The following is a 20,582-nucleotide window of genomic DNA, read 5'->3' as shown; positions in this document are numbered from 1 at the left end:
TAAGAAACTCCATATTTATTTTGACCATCTGGGGTCCTTTAACCTGCACCGAACACACAGTACACGGGCATTTTTGCATTTCACCTCCATCGAAATGCAGACGCCCCAGCCGGCATTAGATCCCAAGCACTCGGGTTATTAGCGCAACACCTCAGGCCACTATGCCACCACGGCGGGTGCGGCGGATAAAGGAGTGAACATCGTTTTTACAGAGTGCGTATCGCTTAGATGTTACCCGTTAGCGCGCTACAGAACGAAACGAAAAGCTTGGCTGATATGTACGTCATCGTGCTCATATTTCACATGGAGGCCAGATTCTTTTCTGTGAACTAGACGGGGTGCTGGCGAATGTGTTGGGAATCTGCTCGGCCACCAAGCAGAATCTGCGCTGCTATACGTTCCGGTGACAAATCGCACAGCGCAGAAGCACACGCACAAATGTTTAAAAGAATAGGACGACAGACCGCCTGCAGTTTGCCGTGACGTTGAAATAAGAAGCACAAACAGCGACGTTTCTGTACTTTTCTGGTCAATAGTTCAGTTCGCATGGTTGCGGCACGCATTACTTTTTTTTTACATCCAAACGACGAAAACTGTGCGCGCACAAATTAGCACGGCGCTTGCGACGTTTGAATTTGGCGCCTTTTCCCGCGCACTCCATTAGCTCCGGCCGGTGCACCGTGTTACTGCGCTAAAGAAAGTAGTTCATCAAAGAAGTGAAGCAAAAAACTTTCACACACTTGCAAAGCGCAACAATTGTTCTGTAATAACATGACATCAGAGAATTTGTTATCAAATGGTACAATTTATGATAATATAAGCGTGTATTTGTATGAGTGTACATGTATGATTGCGCGTTTGCGCTGTGGACGCTTGGAGCATTCCGGCGGGGTCGTGCACGCCGGTTGCTTGAAAGCTTCCTGCGTTTTCTGCGTTCTTTGTGTGCTTCGCTGTGACATCTTTGCAATATTTCTGCGTGTTGCTCGCTTTTTATGGGCTTGTTGCCTCGAAGATCGCCGTGATCGCCTCCGACTAAGCGACATCAAAGGTGAGTGAGTGTTTCCAATTCCCCTTGTTCGTCCATTGCGACGCGGTGGGAGCCCGGAAATGAGTTCAGCGCCTGTGCGTGTTTTCCGCGCGCCTCTTTTCTAGTTTTCATTCCTAGCACTGTCTTTTCGTTGCGAGAATTGGTTGTACAGCACTATATTTGTGGTATATAACGTGGAGCTTTGTCCTGGTTTAACTTTACTCTCCGCTTGTGGTGACGTAAGGCAGCTATGTGGTGCCAGCTAAAACAGGGCATGTTGTACGCCATGATTTCTGATACGGTGTTCGAGCACCGATTGAGTTAGCCTTATTAATGAGCACATAACAATGCGACGTGAAACCATCCGATCTGTACTGTAATCGAAGATATTTCGTTTGCGCCACGCTAGTACGAGGCGTGTGAGTGAGCTGTAACAACAGAGAGGAGGGGGGGGGGAGCGCGGTGGGATCAGCGAAAATGTATTCTGTTGCGCTGTTCAGAATCGAGTGACTCCGCGGTGCTTCAACGCCACTATCTGTCACGCCGTGCGGCCGACGTTCGCGCGACCGGAAAACACAGAGGAGGCTGTCTCGCAAATATAAAAAAATTTCAAGTGTGTACATGCGATTCTATGCGATACGTGACATACGATAGGGGTGATGCCACAGAGTGCTGCGAAATCATCGAGTTATACGCCTTGCCAACCGCGTGTGTTTTGTTTTCCACCTGCTAGCGCGTATTCAACTTTCTTTTTTTATCTTCTCCGTTCGGTGCCATCGAGTGCTTCGCCCAAACGGCTTCGCGTAGGCGCTCTGCATTCACGGAAAGGCAGATTTCATGGCACTCCAGGTCCTAATTTACTGGGATAGAACATTAAAAAAATGTAACAGCGTGAAATTTCAGCTTTTCGCAGTTTAGTAACTGATTGATGTAACAAAGTTTTAAAATCAGTAAAGGAACGAGATGCCTGGCATATCTGCCTTGTCGTCCCACTGTGTTTCGAGGCGGCATGTATATGTTATCGGCAACATAAACATCAATAATTAGCATTGTTTCTTGTGACTATAGACGTAGCTAGTTATGTCGAAAAACCATTTTTGCTTTGAATCCGAGCACTACAGAGTGAGCAGATTGAAAGGGGAGCGCATCGTTGTGAACTAAATGACGACGCTTTGCCACAAGCTTGGAATAATGCTTTGTCGAAAGAGCAGGTCTGTGAAATTCTTTCTTTGAGTGTAAGCAAAACTTAAGTAGCATCAGGTAGACGGGGAGTAAAAGAATGTAACACTGTGGCTTAATATGTGGCCCTAACAGTTAAGTAGATGCGTGGAAATAATTTTTCATATAAGTAGAGGAATGTGAAATAAATTATTTGACAAGCTCACACTGCCATTGGCATGAGCGGCCACACTTTCGTGTATTCAATGACTAGTCATTTGTATCCGTCCATTTATGTCAGCCTAATGGTCCATGTAGCTCTTTTGATTGTTGCTTTTGCGGCGTCGTGGCTTCACGTTTTAATACTGACATCTTTTTTTCAGATTCAAAGTGAGCTGGGAGACGCCCCAGCTGGAACGCTAAAGGTGAATTTTTTGGTCATCCATTCTGTAGCGTCACCATGATCAAATACTGTGATGCCGTGAAAATGTATTGCAGGAAGCAGAAAAAAAAACATTGCTGATGCAACTGCAAGGCATTTGCTCCAGTGATCATTTGGTGCAGAGTGCCTTCATTAGGAGACATGGTGCCTTTAAGCACTCAGCTGAAAGACTTAACAACTGCAGCGGGACTGGGAGTGAATTTCAGTGTCACTTGTGAACATATTAAACGCAGAATGTGCCTTTTTCAGTGTATATCCCTGATATGAGAGGGGCGTTCAGAAACTTAGTGTGGACATTAGTGGTCTACATGAGTGAACATCTTTATAGTTTTACCAGAACGAAGGTATAATGACCTTTGTCATACAGCAGTGCACTGCTAGAGGTATCAAACCAGAACAGCAGCACCCTTTGAGAAAGTTGGCTGAAGAACGAGCAATGATCGGGGCTTTCTGCATTTAAAGGGCCAAATTCCAAAAAGATTGATGCCGAACTGGATGGTGTGAAGTGCCGGTCACCACATGCTCCATCTTGGCATTATGTCTTGTTAAGATACAGAAATTGCATCACTGCTCATAAAGAAATGAGAAATTGGGAGGTTGAGGGGAAGTGGAAGGGCTCCCCTCTGGAGCAGCCAGTGCATGCCCTTTGCTATACTGATAATCCTACCTTAATGAGAACCAGTGATGCATGTTAATCTATTACGCAGCCAAGTGCATTCCTTGTTTTGTATTAAGGGGACACTAATGACACCCTAAATGAATTTTAAATAAAGCATCGTCTTAAATAACTACTTCTGTAAATTTCTTGGTAGTTGCTTGATTATTAGAGAAAATAAAGCTCAAAGTTTAATTTTCTGAGTATCGCCCCAAAATCTTTGTGCTGACACTTCATTGTCACATCATGGATTCCAAGTATTTTTTAAAACTTGGGTTGTATTGGTTCTGTAAATGTTCCTGATCCTTTTTATTTTGGGTTTTTGGAATACGATGAAGAATATCTTTATTTGTAAAAAAAATTGCTACACCTGAACAGACATCATCTAAATCCATGACGTCACAGCAAGCGGGTGTGGTAACTTCAAGGCAGCACTGCCACCAATCTTTCCTCTTGCTGCTTTTACAGTTTACTCAGCCTCTTGTCACGGTATGAGTGAATCTCTTGAATTGTAGGAAGGTCATGTACAGATACATCTAAAATAATTTTTCTCTTTAGTGCTTTCTTGCCGTAGCTGCTTAGGGGTGTTGGCACAGCTCCGCTAAGCACGAGGTCACAGGATCAAACAACCGAATTTTGATGGAGGTTAAATACAAAACTGCCCAGGTACCTTGCAGCATGATTTGGTAAAAATTAGTCCAGAGTTCCCCACTATGGCGTGCCTAAACATCAGATTGTCATTTTGGCACTTAAAATGCCAGAATTTCATTAATTTAATTTTGCTTTAGTGCTCCTTTAAGCTGTAGAATTCATGATCTTTGCAAAAACTCATGCTCAAAGTATTCTCCATAAAGATTAAATAAACAGTAGATATAAGTGTCTATTTATATATTGAATTGTGGTGATACGTGATGACTATCAGAACGGTGGTACAACGAGACAGACAGAATTGTAATACAATGTGTGACGGCACGGTAATGCACATCGAGGAAATGACCGAGTCTCCCTAGAAGTCCCTGACATGGACATCAACTGGCTGTCCACAAACTTCTGAGTTCACTCCGTGATCTTGTGCAGCCTGTGCTTTGCGAGTCGATTAATTTAATTGAGGTGGTGGTTGGCACATACTGTCCTTGTAGCTTATGTACATTTCATACAGTGGAGTGGAATCTCGCATATTACATCTAGAGCACAGCAAGTGAACATGATGTGTAGTGGTAATCTTAGTAATGATCGACAATCATGTCCCTCTTCGAGCTCCTAATGCTGCTTGCCAACACAAGCAGCAGCAGTTGCCCAAGATAGCGGGAAAGAGATTCATTGAAAAGTGGCATATGACCAGGGTTGCATAACCAGTCACCCAAGCTGCTCTGATGGTTGATTTTGAACTCTTCCCTCAACATAGCAGCCCAATCTCCCCATTAGACCATGGGCTACCTATTGACACAAATGGATGGGAAAATCGAGACAAACACCTGAATATATGAAGTATCCTAAGAATGGTAATCACAATAAATAGTACTAGATGTGCATTAGCGCAAGCTCTTGGGCCAGATGGTGCATGATGAACTTGAAAAAGGGGGGTACCAGCAAAACAAAGGACGTGCACACACGGAAGAGGCGTTAGACAGGGAGTCCGTGTCTAATGCCGTTTCCTTGTGTGCGTGTCATTTGTGTTTCGCTGGTACTCCCCTTTTTCAAGTACTAGATGTTTGGATACTTTCGTTTACTATTCTTGTTTGTGCTGGATTGTTTTTCCGAAACATGTGGCATCCAGACAGCATAAGAAGCTTGTAAGAAGTCAAGTTTAGCATTCTAGATTTGCAACAGATACTTTTGTAATTTATTTGCAGTAGGGCTGTTGTGTGAATGAGCTTGAAAGGCTTAACACTGTTTTGCTAACATTTACTTAAACGTGCAGGTCCACATAGGTTGAAGGAGTGCACATTGAGAAGGTTATCATGGCACAGCTTACCATGGCCTGCCATGGTGGACCAGGAAAGTTTGCAAGGGCCTTGCTTCACCATGTGTTCACAGAGGGGGAGCTCATGGGCCATTTGGGCTTTGGAAATAACACCAAGGGGCAAAAAAGGCTCTTGACCCCACCAGAGTCAGTGCTGTTATAGGCAAGTACCATATATCCTTTCTGGTTGCATTTTTACATTCACATTTTTTTCTAAAATTATGAACTTGCCATTCGCATAACAAACGACTTTCAAGTAGCCCTAGTGTGCAGTTGTGTGCTACAATAGCCTACTATTTGGAATGACTGTTCATGTGATCATAAGTGCGTAATGCCGCCATACGCAAATGCTTCTCAAATTTGAAAGCTGCCTTCACTGCTGAAAGTTTTTAGTGGCTCCACCACATAACATGAGCTGCATTGGCGCATTAGCAGTGCTACTTGGCTGTCATTGCAAGGAATAGTCTGTGAAGCATGCTCCAAATCTATTGGCATGGAGGACATGTTTAATTAGCCTGAAAGTGTTATTCTAATACACGAATTGCGGAGAAGCTATGCTCAAGTGTGGTTACTGCTCAGCTCGAGCAGGAGCACGTTCACAAATTGCAGAAATCAAAACAGCTCTCCAGGTTCTGAGATGTGAAACAGTAGTTTCACCAATTTTAACAGACCACATCGAATTAAGGTTGCTCCTATATTGAAGGAGGTCCATGTGATGCCAGACAGCAGCCTTTTAGCAGAGGGAACCTGAGTGGTGTGGCAATTTTCTTTTGGTTGTTTCAATCAAAGAAACAACATGGACAGAGTTGCAAGCATTGCTGTCAACAGTACTACGTTTAGTGGGTGCTTACTCATTCTAAGCACTTAACCTATGACTCGTATTTATTAACGCACACTTTATCACTTTGAATTCTAAGATATTAAAAAATATTTATGTGGCTTTTCCCCATATACTTCAATAAATTGAAAATAGGCTCTTGGGGCCTAATGTATAAAGCTTCTTACAGTCCATCGGACATGTCCACTACTCCCATTCTGAAATTGTTAGAATCGATTCCTGCTTCCTTACTTCACCTACCTGTTAACAGGGTTATTATGAAGCATTGTCAAGCAGATTACGGGCTTAAATTAATCAAAAAGATGAATGGGCTTTTCTGTCCCTCTTGTTTAGCCCGTTGAGGGTCACATTTTGGGGAGAAATATGCCTCTCTAATTTAGGAGTTATATATTTTTTGTGGTGTGCAAATGCTCAAAACTTCGAATTGAATAGTGTCCTATTCAATTTAGTCTTTGAATGGTCACTATTTGTAAATGCGAGTATTCTAATATTTCGAAACACCAATATAAATGAAATTTGAGCCAAAGTACGGTAAATTTTCACCTCCAATAACATAGTATAGACATAAAACGTAAGAACTTGTAAGAATAGCAGACCAGGCTACATTACTTAAGTAGCTGTACTTTATAGGCTGTACAGCGATCATTTATGTTTACTGAAGAGTCCTGTGCATGTGAAGAAACTTTTTGCTGCTCCATTTGTGCTTTTAATAAACAGCTCTTCATAACATAACAATGACAGAAACTTGCAAACATTAATAATACTAGGATGTGAGCCTCATCTTACATTGATTGTGATATCAGCTGTTCATTATTCAGAAGCTATCCATTATTTGACTTGCTTCTAGCATTCTTCGGTTCAGCCTCAAAAATCACTTTTCGCGCACCCTTAATATTTTTATTGCAGATTTAAGTTCTTCAGAGTGACTTTCTGAGAAAATAAAGTGCTAAATAATATTTTTAAATAACGATGAAGTGGCAATACCATTTCAGCATTTGCAGTTTTAGATGTTTTATTTTTTTATGCAGGATAAAGCAGCATAATTTTTTTGTGTAATGAAACTTACAAAAACTTGTGGCAACACTCCCAAATTACTGCAATGACAGACACCAAGGAGCTAAGTGAAAATCAGTTTTAAAGAAACCCATGGAGCGACAGCAATTTAAGCATATTTTGTAGAAGTCTCGGAAGGTTGCAGCACCTCCAGTGGCATGCTAGGCAACACTTTGTTCTGAAAAGGTAAATTTTTTCAGAACGTTCCGTCACAGCCACAGATGTACGGCAGTAAACCCTAAAAGGGTCAAAGAAGTTAGTCCTATGGCATATGGCTCTTAAAAGACAGCATTTCTTCGTATCTGTCACATTCTGCATGTGTCATGCTAAGCAGCTTGGTGCACAACTACTTGGAATCCTCATTATAACAGTAATTCAGTCGTTGAGGCAGAAAACATACTTTGCTGTAAGCAGTGTCTTCTTTAATGTAGAAAGTCCTAAGTCATTGTAAGGCGAGAAGTACATTCCGATTGCATGTGAACTCGGGAAACCTAACTTCAAATGAAGCTACACTCTATTGTAGTGACATGACAGTATTGTATTTGGAGCATGGGAAAGCACAGTTAGTGCTGCACATTTTAATTATGAAAGTTACAAGAAAAATTTAATTGTCAGTTCAGGTTTATTTATGAACAACATGAATTTTTTTCGCCATTTTGTTTCTCAGAAAGCAAAGTTCACGTCTTCGACATTGAGGATATTCTTAAAGTTATTTTGCTACAGTGTTTTGTTCCTCTTTGCCCTTTCCTGCATTTGACACTTAGTGGAGTCCTGTGCCACACAGAATAAATCTAAATGGTCATGCTGTAAAGCTGTACCCGTAGAAAGTTGGAATTAAACAGAAATACATAAATCAATTTCATTATAACAAGGGCATATTGCATGCCATTCTTTTGGATGTAGAAGTTGCTTTTTAAAACTTGTTCTGGCTTCTTGTTTTTGCAGGCTTCACGTGTCACAAGTTTCCTGGTACCAACATGCCCTATATAAGGAACTCTGGCCTCGCTTCTCGGATGGGACCAATAGCCTCTCAAGAGCCCAAGTTGGACAGCTCAAACCAAAACACAAGTGTTGTGCTTTTGTAACTCTTGACATTTTTATGTTTTATGTTAGTCTCCTGAAGGGCCCAATTTGGATTTCTCAAATGAGCATACAAATGTTGTGCCTATGCCTTGACATTTTTATGTTAATTTTATTTATGTTAATTATGCTAGTCTCCTGAGAAGCCCACATTGGATTGCTCAATCCAGAATACGAGTGCTGTGCTTTCTTATAGTTCACTACATTTTTATGTAAGTTTTTGATATGGTTCCAGTAAGGATAGTGTTTCCTTATTAATATATTTTTTAAGTATCTTAAGTCATTTCATGCCAAACCAACCAATTTTGTCAAGAACTGTTCCACTATGGTAAAGCATTTCAAGTTTGCTTGATTTTGAGTCGGTACAATGAGAAAATTTTTGAGTAAGTTTGCTTTCACACATACACTTGAGTCATTCCAGGGCAACCAACCAGTGTTTTTTTGACCATCACAGATATAGTTGAAGCTCCGAACTCTTGCCCCCCTTTTATTTTCCTTCGCGAAAATTTTTTTGAATTTTGGCAAAAAATTATTGTTCTTGCCCAGCTGAGCTAGAAGGCACTGATACACGTTTCTTTTGAAAGGGCAATTGTATGATCCAGATATTCAGATGATGTTCATGTCAAGAGACTGAAGTGGTGTGACTGCCAAAATTTGCAAAGTTTGAATTTTCTTCTAATGTAGGGAAATACAGAAGGCACAAAATAAATATAAAATCAGACTGGTTGACTTGGGATAGCTGCAAAATATTTCAAGCCTTGTAGGTTCAGTTATCAGCTAAAAACACTGTAAAGTTCCAATTTTTTGCAAGAAGCTTCGTGTTGAAGGTAAAAAATTAGCTTTGGTGGTTGGCACAAAAGTATATGTCACCCACCATTACACAGCCCTACATGTCTGCTATGCATGTGACAAGTAACAAAAAGGTATTATTCTTTAAGTGCGGTCAATTATTTTTATAATGTTCATTTGTGGATCACACATACAGCATAAATATAGCATAAATATATGAAGCCGTCATCTAGCAAGGAAAGATTGTTAATATAATTAGCCACAAGAACTACTCAACAAACTGACTGCCTTTTTTATTATTACGAAGGCAGGTGACGTCAAGCACTGCAGTTGTAGTCTCAACTCGTATTTTTTTCAACATGAATGCAAAAAGTGGTTGCCAGTGGTGTCTGACTACATCAGACTGAACATGGCACATATGACTTTTATAGATGAGCATGTTCCGGCTCTGAAACAGTGGTAGGAAACAACACCACAAGAATTTGTTCATACTCATGTAGGTTTTCAGTCTTAATTATGAAGGTGTTTTCTACTTGCATCATCATTGGGCTTCAGGGAGCAGGGCACAAAGGGTCCTGCTCCCTCTATGTTGCATTGCAATGCGACATGCCCTTCAAAATGCTTTGTATGAACAATATCAGCGCTCATTCTGGATTAACTGTCTACATAATAGCTGATATTTCTTTTTGTAAACTGCATGAAACATATCTTTTAGCACTGCAGGATTCCCTCACACATTTAATACGTACGAGGTCTGTTAGAAAAGTATTTGACCTTTTTTTGCGAACATCTGATGAATATGAAACAAGCGCATTTTCATCAGCCGCCCTTGAACCTTTGTGCGCATGCACGAATTTTTTCCCGCCTGCCAATAGCGTGAATTGCTGGGACGCAGCGTTTGAGTGAGGTAGTACAGTGCTCTCGTCGATATTTTATTGCAAGGAAAATGGCGGAGCGACTGGAGCAGTGCTACTGCATCGAATTTTGCCAGAAACTGGGCGACAGCCAAGTGGAAACCATTTGGAAGAATAAGACTGCTTTCGGTGACTATGCTATGAGGAGCACACAGATTTGGGAGTGGTACAACCAGCTTAAAGACGGCCACACATCGGTGGAGAGCGAGCCACACTCCAGTCGGCCATCAACATGCCGAAATGGCCAGGTCATTGCCGAAGTGAAGCCTGTGGTGATGCGGGACCGTCGTGCGATTATCCAAGAAATTGCGGAAGAGGTGGGCATCAGCACATTTTATCCACATTCCATTATTACTGAAGATTTGGCCATGAAGAGAGTTGCGCCGAAATTCGTTCCCAAACTGCTCATGGTGGAGCAAAAGCAACTTTGTGTTGAAATCTCACAGACATGCTGGATTCAACAAACAGTGACCCCAACTTCATGAACACCATAATCACTGGCGACAAGTCTTGGGTGTATGTTTACGGCCCGGAAACCAAATTCCAGTCGTTGTACTGGAAGCATTCCACGTCACCAACCAAAGACCGCTAAGTGTGCAGCAACGTCAAAGTGTTGCTGACTGCTTTCTTTGACTCCCGCAGTGTGGTACACCACGGATACGCACCACAGGGTCAAACAATCACTAAAGTCTGCTACAGGGATGTCCTCCATGGCCTATGTGATGCGGTATGGCGCAAGATACCGAAGTTGTCAACAGGAAATTGGCACATCCATCACGACAATGCTTTTTCGCCTCGTACTTGATTCAGACTTTTTTGGCGACAAACCAGACTCCTGTAGTTCGACAGGCTCCTTACTCTCCTGATATGGCCGCCTGCAACTTCTGGCTGTTTCCCAAAACCAAGAGGCCATTGAAACAAGCGTGATTTCAGACAACAGATGACATTATAGCTGCAGCGACACCTGAGCTAAACTCCATTCGGAAAGAGGCCTTCTCGGAATGCTTCTAACAATGGCAGCACCACTGGGAGAAGTGGCTGGATTCCCAAGGAGACTACTTTGAGGGTGATTAGGTTTCCAACGCTCCAGTTATGCCAGTTTTTTTCTTCTTCAGCCAAAGGTCGGATACTTTTCTAACAGACCTCGTATTGATATTTTATGTGCAATGGCTGTACTGTTTACCTGGTCCACAGCAAACACAAGCCTCGTTGTGTTAGAGCATGCGTCCCTTGCAATAAAATGCAGACCCTAACACCGCTTCTATGTCATCTGTGTTGCATACAAAGCCAGCTTTGTCGTCTCCATTCCCGGCTGGCACGCTGTGCGCTCATCTGAGAAAAGTCGGTGCTGACAAAATTTCAAAAAAGAATTTCTCGCATTTAAAAATGCCTTTTTTTAACTTACACAGGCATAGCAGACATGTAGAGCTATCCAATAATGTATCACATATTTTTTGGCCAACTATGAAAGCTGTTTTTTCCTTGAACATGAAGCTTCTTGCAAAAGATTAGAATTTGTTTTTTTTTACAGCCGATCAGCTGAACATTCAGAGCTTCATATATTTTTCTGCTATACTATGTCACCTGGGCTACCATTCTGTATTTAAGTTCTGTCCTGTGAATTTTTTCTTACGAAAAAAAACTAACGGTCTGCAATTTGACTCATTTTTGCCGGTGCCAAAAGCAATTGAAGTATTCAAATATTAGAAAAATGGGCTATTTTGGCACTTCACCGTATTTTCACGCACACCATTTGAAGGCCTCGATTAATACAATGTGCATTTGAAAGAGAATTTGAAAAAGAAAAGTATTTGAAGCATTTGAAAAAAAAAACAATGAAAAGCTAGAGGACATTTGATGTCCTCTGCTCAGCTGAACAGGAAAGCTAAACTGTCACCAAAATGCTACAAAATATCTGGCAAAAATAAATAGAAGTGGGTAACGAGCTTTAAACTCTAGTAAACATGTGGCAGTGTTTCAGCTATATCATCATCATCATCATCATCAGCCTGGTTGCGCCCACTGCAGGGCAAAGGCCTCTCCCATGCTTCTCCAACAACCCCGCTCATGTACTAATTGTGGCCATGCCGTGCCTGCAAACTTCTTAATCTCATCCGCCCACCTAACTTTCTGCCCCCCCTGCTACGCTTCCCTTCCCTTGGGATCCAGTCCGTAACCCTTAATGACCATCGGTTATCTTCCCTCCTCATTACATGTCCTGCCCATGCCCATTTCTTTTTCTTGATTTCAACTAAGATGTCATTAACTCGCGTTTGTTCCCTCATCCAATTTGCTCTTTTCTTATCCCTTAACGTTACACCTATCATTCTTCTTTCCATAGCTCGTTGTGTCGTCCTCAATTTGAGTAGAACCCTTTTCGTAAGCCTCCAGGTTTCTGCCCCGTAGGTGAGTACTGGTAAGACACAGCTATTATATACTTTTCTCTTGAGGGATAATGGCAACCTGCTGTTCATGATTTGGGAATGCCTGCCAAACGCACCCCAGCCCATTCTTATTCTTCTGATTATTTCCGTCTCATGATCCGGATCCGCCGTCACTACCTGCCCTAAGTAGATGTATTCCCTTAGGACTTCCAGTGCCTCGCTGCCTATTGTAAATCGCTGTTGATTCCCGAGACTGTTAAGCATTACTTTAGTTTTCTGCAGATTAATTTTTAGACCCACTCTTCTGCTTTGCCTCTCCAGGTCAGTGAGCATGCATTGCAATTGGTCCCTTGAGTTACTAAGCAAGGCAATATCATCAGCGAATCGCAAGTTACTAAGGTATTCTCCATTAACTTTTATCCCCAATTCTTCCCAATCCAGGTCTCTGAATACCTCCTGTAAACACGCTGTGAATATGTGTGGTGTCAAAAAAATGCTTGTCGATTCTTCATGGAATCGCATACCTGCAAGTGCATCTGTGCCATTTTCACAGTTCAGTAAAAACGGCATTTTACATAACTTTGTAAAAGCGGTGTATTGCTATCTGAAATACATGGGTAAAAATTAATAGGTATAAGTCGCCTTAACTTTAATATGCAACAAAAAATCTCCAGTAATGGCAGTGGTGTGCCTTTCATGTTTGCATAAAACCATATCTTCTGAATTCTTTTGTTATTTTTTGTGGCACTGAATAAAATTGAAATAGAACTCACACAAGGAGTAACTTTGCTGTATTCCAGCACATCACTAATAGCTTTCTTTTTTTCATATAAAAATCTGAAGCAGTTAATATGAATAAGTCGCTTGATATGGAATGACCTGCATAGGAATGTTATCATGGCAGAAAACACAACTGGATCATGCAACAGCAATGCAGCATAATAAACTGCTCCCATAAGCAACACTTATTGTGATTGCCATGTTTAAGAAGTATGTAAGGTTTACTAAAATTGGCACACACTATTCAACCAACAAATAAGGATTGTACAGTGATCCTTTTTCAGTTTTACATATTTTTTTAAAGTTGTCTGCCAGGTAGCATAATATTTGTTCTTGAGCTGGATTATTCAGAGGTAGACATTACTAGCACAAACAATAGAAACATTAAACTGATTGTCATAAATTTATTAATTCACTTATAACATCACGGCACATATTTCAGTTTGCAAATTGTAGCCAGTGAGTTTGAAAGACATTCACTTGAAATTAATTTCCAGGATGACACCAGTTTTGAGATTTTTCCATAAATGTGAAATACATGGGCATTCCTGTTACTTTTGTGCTTCAATGCATAACAGTGCGTTTAAAAAAAAAGGAAGTGCTACAGCAGTGCATTTCTACAGCCAGTTTGATGGCATGTGTCTCGTTACTAGTGTCATTTTGGAAATTCATTGTAAGTGCATACACCTTGCAAAATTACCGGCTACAATTCGTAAAAACTTTATTAGGAACTGAGCTTTTGTTAATCAGCTGACTGGTGTCGTGACATCTCATGCAAGTATTGTTTGGCACTCTATCTAGAATTATGTTAGCTGCAACAGTCAGTCTTCAATAAGTTCCATGAAACTTAAAGATAACCACCCTGCATATCAGGTCTCAGTTGAGTATTGTGGGCTCAAGCAAATCGTGCCATGGTTATAGTACCACTGGCTACCTAATAGAGAAAGCAAGTACCTTTTTGAGTGTTCTTATTTAGTCATGTCAGTCTGCTTCTACATTTATTTATTTAGGTATTTATTTTTTTAAATTTGTTTCTTTTGGTAAATGTGTTCTACTTGAGGGCCACACAGACTACATCTTCAGTATTCAATTTTCTTATGGTGTCAAACTGCAGGAAGTTTGTACTGTGTGATAGTTTGTAAGAAGTTTCTGATCTCAAACTACAAATGGTTGTACATTTACACAGATGTTTGGTTACAAATAAACAGTTCACCCTGAAAAATGGTTTTTGTCTCCATGAGTTCAGCACTCTTGATTTTTGGAGGACCATTCATTCTGACAATCGAAAAAAGTGGCATAACAGTACTGCTAGCAGTTTTACAATATGGCTTATTACAGGCAATCTAGGAGCATGCTTTTGAGCCCAGGGTGACAGAGGCCTGCGATACAAAACGCCTGTATTTAAATTTTATCCGTATCCTCTCACAGCAAAAATACCACTGTCACATCAAAGGTAATTATATGCAACATAGCTCAGCAATATTTTAAGGCAAGTGCAGGTTTAAACTTCTAAATACCCAGTGGGGCATAAAGGGCTTTCAACGTAATTTGTGTTGATCTTCAACAGATCTGCAACAATTCTTCCATGGGCTTTCAATATTGACGAACAACACATTTCAACAATACCTCCATGGGCTTTCAATTTTGAGACTCAAAACATCTGCAACAATGCTTCAATGGGCTTTCAACATTGACAAACAACACATTTCAACAATACCTCAATGGGCTTTCAATTTTGAGCTTCAACAATGCTTCAATGGGCTTTCAACATTGACAAACAACACTTTTCAACAATACCTCAATGGGCTTTCAACATTGACAAACAACACATCTTCAACAATGTTTCAATGGGCTTTCAACAGTGAAATACATCATAGTTTCAACGATATACCAATGATCTTTCAAATTGAGAGGCCACAATGATGTTTCGACAAAATGTCGCGGGCCAATTATCAACACTTGTCAACAATTTCCTCAACGATGTATCAACAATTCCCCAATGATCTTTCAAGGTCATTTGTTGACGTTGAACAATGATATTTCAATATCCTTTCAACAATTTTTTTTGTAAGCGATAACTTCATAACTTCACTGAGCCTTACTATATCCCATTTACTGCCCTCTAATTCCTCCAATAACACTGCTAGACTCGCCTCACTAGATAACGTTCTATCGTTAAACGTTGCCAGGTTCATATTGGAATGGCGGCCTGTCAGGAGTCAGGGATTCTTAGCACCCTCTGCTACGTCGCAGGTCTGACCGCCGCCGTGGTCAGTTGCTTCGCAGCTGCGGGGGACTGAGGGCCGGGGTTTGATTGTTGTGTTTATATAGGAGGTTGTGGCCAAGTACTGCACCAGGGTGGCCAATCCTGCTCTGGTGAGGGAGTGCGTTACCGGTTCTGGTCACCGGGATCAGGCCACACTCCAGGCCTGTTTATGCAAATATATCAGCACGCGGATTTTTTTTATCCGGTGGATAACTGCCGGCACCGGGATTCGAACGACGGACCTCTTTCACGTGAGGCGGTTTTTCTACCTCTACGCCACCGCTGCGGCCTTGTTATTTATCACATTAACTTTATCCTTGTTCGTCGCATAGGTCCCCGATTGCTTCATAAATGCCAAAGGTTTACTAAATTCCGCAAAAGATTAGTCGCCTACTATTGCTGGAGCGACTAGTGGTTGTAACACATTCTGTGACCAAAATTACCCACCAAAGTATACCAGGAATAGTTAGGTAGATTTAATAGTACATACTTATTCAGAAAAAAATACCTAAATCTTGGCTTATAATTGAAAAAGTTTTTTTTTAGCTGTGGCCTCACAAGTTTAAAGTGCCGCCTAAAAGAACCCTCAATGAAGTGTAGTTGGCAGAGCTATGTAATAGACTTGCTGAAAGGGCTCGAGAGCGTAGTAGTAGTGCGTAATTTTATTTATGTAAAGAAAAACGTTGTTATCGCCGGCAGCACCGAGAAGCAAGTGCCAGAGCGATAGGCAGGTGGCCATCATCTATCTTTCCAAACAGAGCGGTTTCCTGCAACTCCAGAAACAATTCTTTATAGTTAAGCGTATTAGTTCACGCTATGGCGTACAGTTGACGTGGTGATGTTTTCGAGGTTTTGTGACGTCGCGCGACAGACAGGTGAAGTGGCTGCAGCATGACAAAAAAAATTGACCACGAGCAATAACTAACAACGACTAAGGTGTGTAATCTCAAATAACTTTTCTTTGTTCTTTTGTTCGGCCTAATCATGCATAATCAGTGCTTACAGTGCCTATTGGTGTGATACCTTCGCAGTTTTTGCAGTCTCACGTGCAAAGCAGGTGAAGAGGGCTGGGTCCGAAATTTTATGACCAATCCTGCAGAACGGACAGAAATAGACTAGAAACAGATTGGAAAAGCTTCACGTTAGAGCACCCTTGCTTTTTGCTAACAAACACTATAATCTATAAATTTATTGTGATAGTCCGCTCTCCCTAGGTGTCTCTAAAGCATAAAGATATATTATTGCAACATTGTATAATATTCGCAGCTTCATTTAGGGTCAAGACATTTAGGTTTGCTCGAAAACCGCTGATGCGAAACCCAATCGTGCGAAGCGGGCCATACGTGCGCTAATACGCCAAAATCACAGTCGTTTCTGACACGCCGCTTAATTTTGATGACAGGCAGCGCTTCGGCGCCTTGCTACCGACAGAGCGGCTATACGAAGACACGTTCAGGTAAGTTTTTTTGAAGAAATCTATACTTTGTAATCTATACACTTGTACAGTCGCAAGACTGTATAACATTGCGCAATATGCACACAAGGGGCTTTCTATTCAGCGGGACAGAAAGCGGACTTTTATTTCTGCTATTTCTTTAGCAGGCACACTGGTGTTGTGAAAGTCCAGACTGCGGCCTTCCTCGTGCAGAATTCGGAACCTCTGCAGCAGTGACGTCATGTATAGGAACACCTCAGCGTTCGCCATGGACTCGCCCGGGCACATTCGCTTTCCTGGAAGCGAAGTAAAGATTGACACTATTAATACGTGCAGTGAACTCCTAATACTTTATCAACTTGAGTGAGGTGCTGTGGTCCAACAACGAATGTAGCTCTAATGAATGCTTCGATAAAGGGTCTCGTTTCCGTCAGGGGCGTTGTTTTCCGCTTCGGCAAAGAACCGAAGTCGAAACTTTGGCTCGAGCGACATTGCTTGTTCGAACACTGCTCATTACTTCAAGCCTCCATTTACCTGTGAACTTTTGGATTGTTCAAAATGACAACGTTAAGTAGATGGTAGCGCAGAACTTCACATCATAATAGATGTTTTGAGGCTTCTCCAAAGTATATACGTTGTTTTGTAGAAGCTCTGATATTCTGGTCTAGCCATAGGAGCTATCTTGCACATGTTCGAGCGAGCCCAGTGTAAGCGCACGCGTAAAACACCGCGACGGGCTGCGAATGAAACACCCGAAGAGGAGAACACTGACATGAAAAATTATCTAAAGACGTATTATCTTACTTAAAATACTGCACGTTCATTTTTAAAGTATATATTTTTTTCAGTGAGTTACTTGGAACAATCAACCTAATTGCTGGTACAAGCTGTTTCCCGGAGTAAACGCGACTACTGCAACAAGTGTTGCTAGCGTCCGTAGGGTTGCAGTCTATGTATGAAACGAATAGTAGTAAGCATGCATCTCCGACTGCTCGCTACGCGTATCACACGGTGCGTCCCTCTTATTCGTCATAATTTTCGGTTTGTTATATTTAAATACATTTACCATTCCTTTAGAGGAACAGTACATTCAGCCAGTTGCCAGGGAATCGTAGCGCAAGTTTGCGCTGTAGAAATTATACAGCACTCTTGGCCCACTTTCTGCATTTTGAGTTCAGCTGGTTCCGACCATCCATCCATCCGTCCGTCTGTCTGTCAGGGCGGTTGTGATAACATCCGGGTTTTTCCGTCGTAGTCACGCCACCTTCGTCATCGGACTCGTCATATCATCGTACAGATCTCATCCCGTTGTCGTCAAGCCACAGTCGTCACCTGTCGTCGTACTATCGTCACCATTTCACGAACGTCAATTTGTCGCCATGACATTGTCGTCACACCGCCTTTCTCGTCCTTTCGAAAACATTATTCCTTCATCATTCTATCGCAATCTTGTTGGCGTCATTCAGTCCGGACTATTCCGCCACGGTCCTTCAGTAGTTGTCATTGCACCGTCGTCTCGCATCCGTTCTTGCATCTTCATTGTGGTCTCATTCTCTTCGATCCATCGTTCTCATTCCGCCTTCCCCGCCTGATTGTCCTCCCCACCGTTGCGGACGGGCCGTCGTCGTCATGCCAGTGTCGTTAAATGGTCATTACTCATCTGCCGCCACACCATCGTTACCATGACGACGTCTGTATAGATCGTTATCTCTTGAGAATCGTCACCTTATTGTCGTCATGCCATCGATGGCATAACGCCTTCATCGTTTCGCTGACGTCCTTCATTCCTCGTCCTCCCATCTTTGTCACAGCATTGGCATCATATAGTCGCGGTCATGGCCATCACTGGAAAGCGTCATAGCTCGGCATCAAGCAAACTTCCATGCATTATCGAGTAAAGACCCAGAAAGCTGGCTGGAGACTTACCAAAGAATTGCCACGTTCAACACTTGGAACTTCGACGACAAGCTGCGGCATGTATACTTCACCGCAGAAGACGCCGCCAATACGTGGGTTGAGAACGGAGAGTCGAACCTGACAACAAGGGACCTGTTCTGCAATGGCTTCTTGCAGACCTTTGCGAGGGTCGTGTGCAAGGAAAAGGCCCAAGCTCTCCTGGAAGCCCGAGCGCAACTTCCTAACGAGAGTATCCCAATATTCACGGAGGAGATGACTCGCCTGTTCAGGCGCGCTGACCCCGACATACCAGAAGAGAAAAAAAGTTAGCTTCTTCATGAATAGTGTCTAGCAAGAGCTTTACGCCGGATTAATACGCAACCCGCCGAAGAAAGTAAATGAATTTGCTTCAGAGGCCACAACAATCGAGAAAAACACTAGAAATTAGAAACAGGAAGTTCAACCGACGCATGCTCCCAACGAACTAAGCTGAAGTTCAACCATTGGGCACCGAAGACCAAAGCGGGACCATCAGATCAGTCGAGTGAGAGGAGCACCGGACAATGTTTCCTGAGATCGCAGCCTCGGGTTGCCTCGATCACTGACGTCACGCGAGAAGAAATCCAGCGCTCAATGGGACTTCCCGAAGGGCACCGGAATCGTCAGGTGCCCAGCATGAAGCGATGAACTACGCCGCCATTGGCCGCCGTCAAAGTATCCCTCCACGGCTGGGCTAGGGTGCCGTAACGACACCGGTCCACCGTCCGCCGCCACCTCTAGCTCACCCACCCGTCGTCGAGCACCACTACCCACAGAAAACTCACGTCTGGCGTGTTCGTGACTATTGCCCGCTCGGCTACCACTGCGGAGAAGTGGGCCACTTCTACCACCGGTGCCCATACTGTGAAATGAGACTGAGAGGGTTCGCCGTCAACGCACCGCGTCCACAGCTTGGGGAGCGCCCATGTGACATCGCTGACTACAATGCCACCACTCAGAGAAGGCCTCAACGACCGTCGCGTTCGCCGTTGCCACACCGCTACCTGTCGCCGCAGCGCCGACTACACAGTGACCCAGCCTGGGGCCGGTCCGTCAGCCAATATCCGGAAAAATAAAAGCAGCAACCGATGGAAATGCGGTTGCTGCTCGTCGAACTGACGAAGATCTTCCCTCTTCCATCGGCGATGACGCCGGATAGGCTATCTCGACGACATATCAACGAGAAACCGCTATACCGACGAATCCTAGAGGCAAAAATACGCCGACGAAGGAAGACCTGACAACGCGACGTTCCAGCCACAGGTCAACAAGAGGCAGACGTGATCCGACGCCAAGACCAAATTGTAATTTATGACAAAAGAACCACCGTCATCTACGTGCTTCTCGATGGCCACACAGTCACCGATTTAGTGGACACATGAGCCGCCTACTCCATCATGAGTGGAGCCATCGCCGTCCAGTTTAGGAAACACGGCATTTGAAGACCCTCTAATGCGGACAGCTGGAATACACTTAATGACGCCGACTGCAATCTGCACAGCAAGACTTACAGTTCTTCACCGGATTGACCCTGCCACTTTCGGTACCCTCCAACAGTTTTCACGAGACGTCATTCTCGGCATCTCCTTCCTGATCCAACGCGGTGAAAATATCGACCTGAAGTCGAAGTCGTTAACGCTATTTGAAGATCAAGCTATACCACCAGAGCGACTTCATAGTCACCACGCCTTTAATGCGCTGTAAGTTCAAGTCAGCTTCCCTATTCGCTCCACCATTGTCGTTTCTGTCGGCAGCGAAACACCCGCAGACGTAGAAGGCGTCATGGAGGGCGATCAACGCCGACCGCTCAATCGCGAAATCTGCATCGCAAGAGGGATCGCTCGAGTGCATGAAGGAAAAGCG

General features: G+C 42.9%; 1 protein-coding gene and 1 long non-coding RNA gene across 2 annotated transcripts in view; one reads left to right on the top strand and one right to left on the bottom strand.

Moving 5' to 3' along the window:
• Nucleotides 1-892: 892 nt before the first annotated feature.
• On the top strand, nucleotides 893-14,291 carry LOC135907106 (uncharacterized). Its single transcript, XR_010565896.2, has 4 exons — nucleotides 893-1,048; nucleotides 2,569-2,610; nucleotides 5,204-5,408; nucleotides 8,082-14,291. It is a non-coding gene; the product is annotated as an uncharacterized lncRNA (long non-coding RNA).
• Nucleotides 14,292-16,904: 2,613 nt separating this feature from the next.
• Nucleotides 16,905-20,582, bottom strand: part of LOC135907117 (cytochrome P450 2B5-like) — a 236,301-nt gene continuing 232,623 nt past the window's right edge. Inside the window, exon 9 of the mRNA XM_070522102.1 lies at nucleotides 16,905-17,080. Within this exon, the coding sequence (XP_070378203.1) occupies nucleotides 16,905-17,080 (176 nt within the window). The remainder of the gene's footprint in view (nucleotides 17,081-20,582) is intronic.

Source organism: Dermacentor albipictus, chromosome 7 (genome assembly GCF_038994185.2).
Source record: "Dermacentor albipictus isolate Rhodes 1998 colony chromosome 7, USDA_Dalb.pri_finalv2, whole genome shotgun sequence".
In the NCBI taxonomy this organism is placed as follows: Eukaryota; Metazoa; Arthropoda; class Arachnida; order Ixodida; family Ixodidae; genus Dermacentor; species Dermacentor albipictus.
Note: the sequence above shows the minus strand (reverse complement) of the source record. Positions and strands in the feature narration are given on the sequence as shown.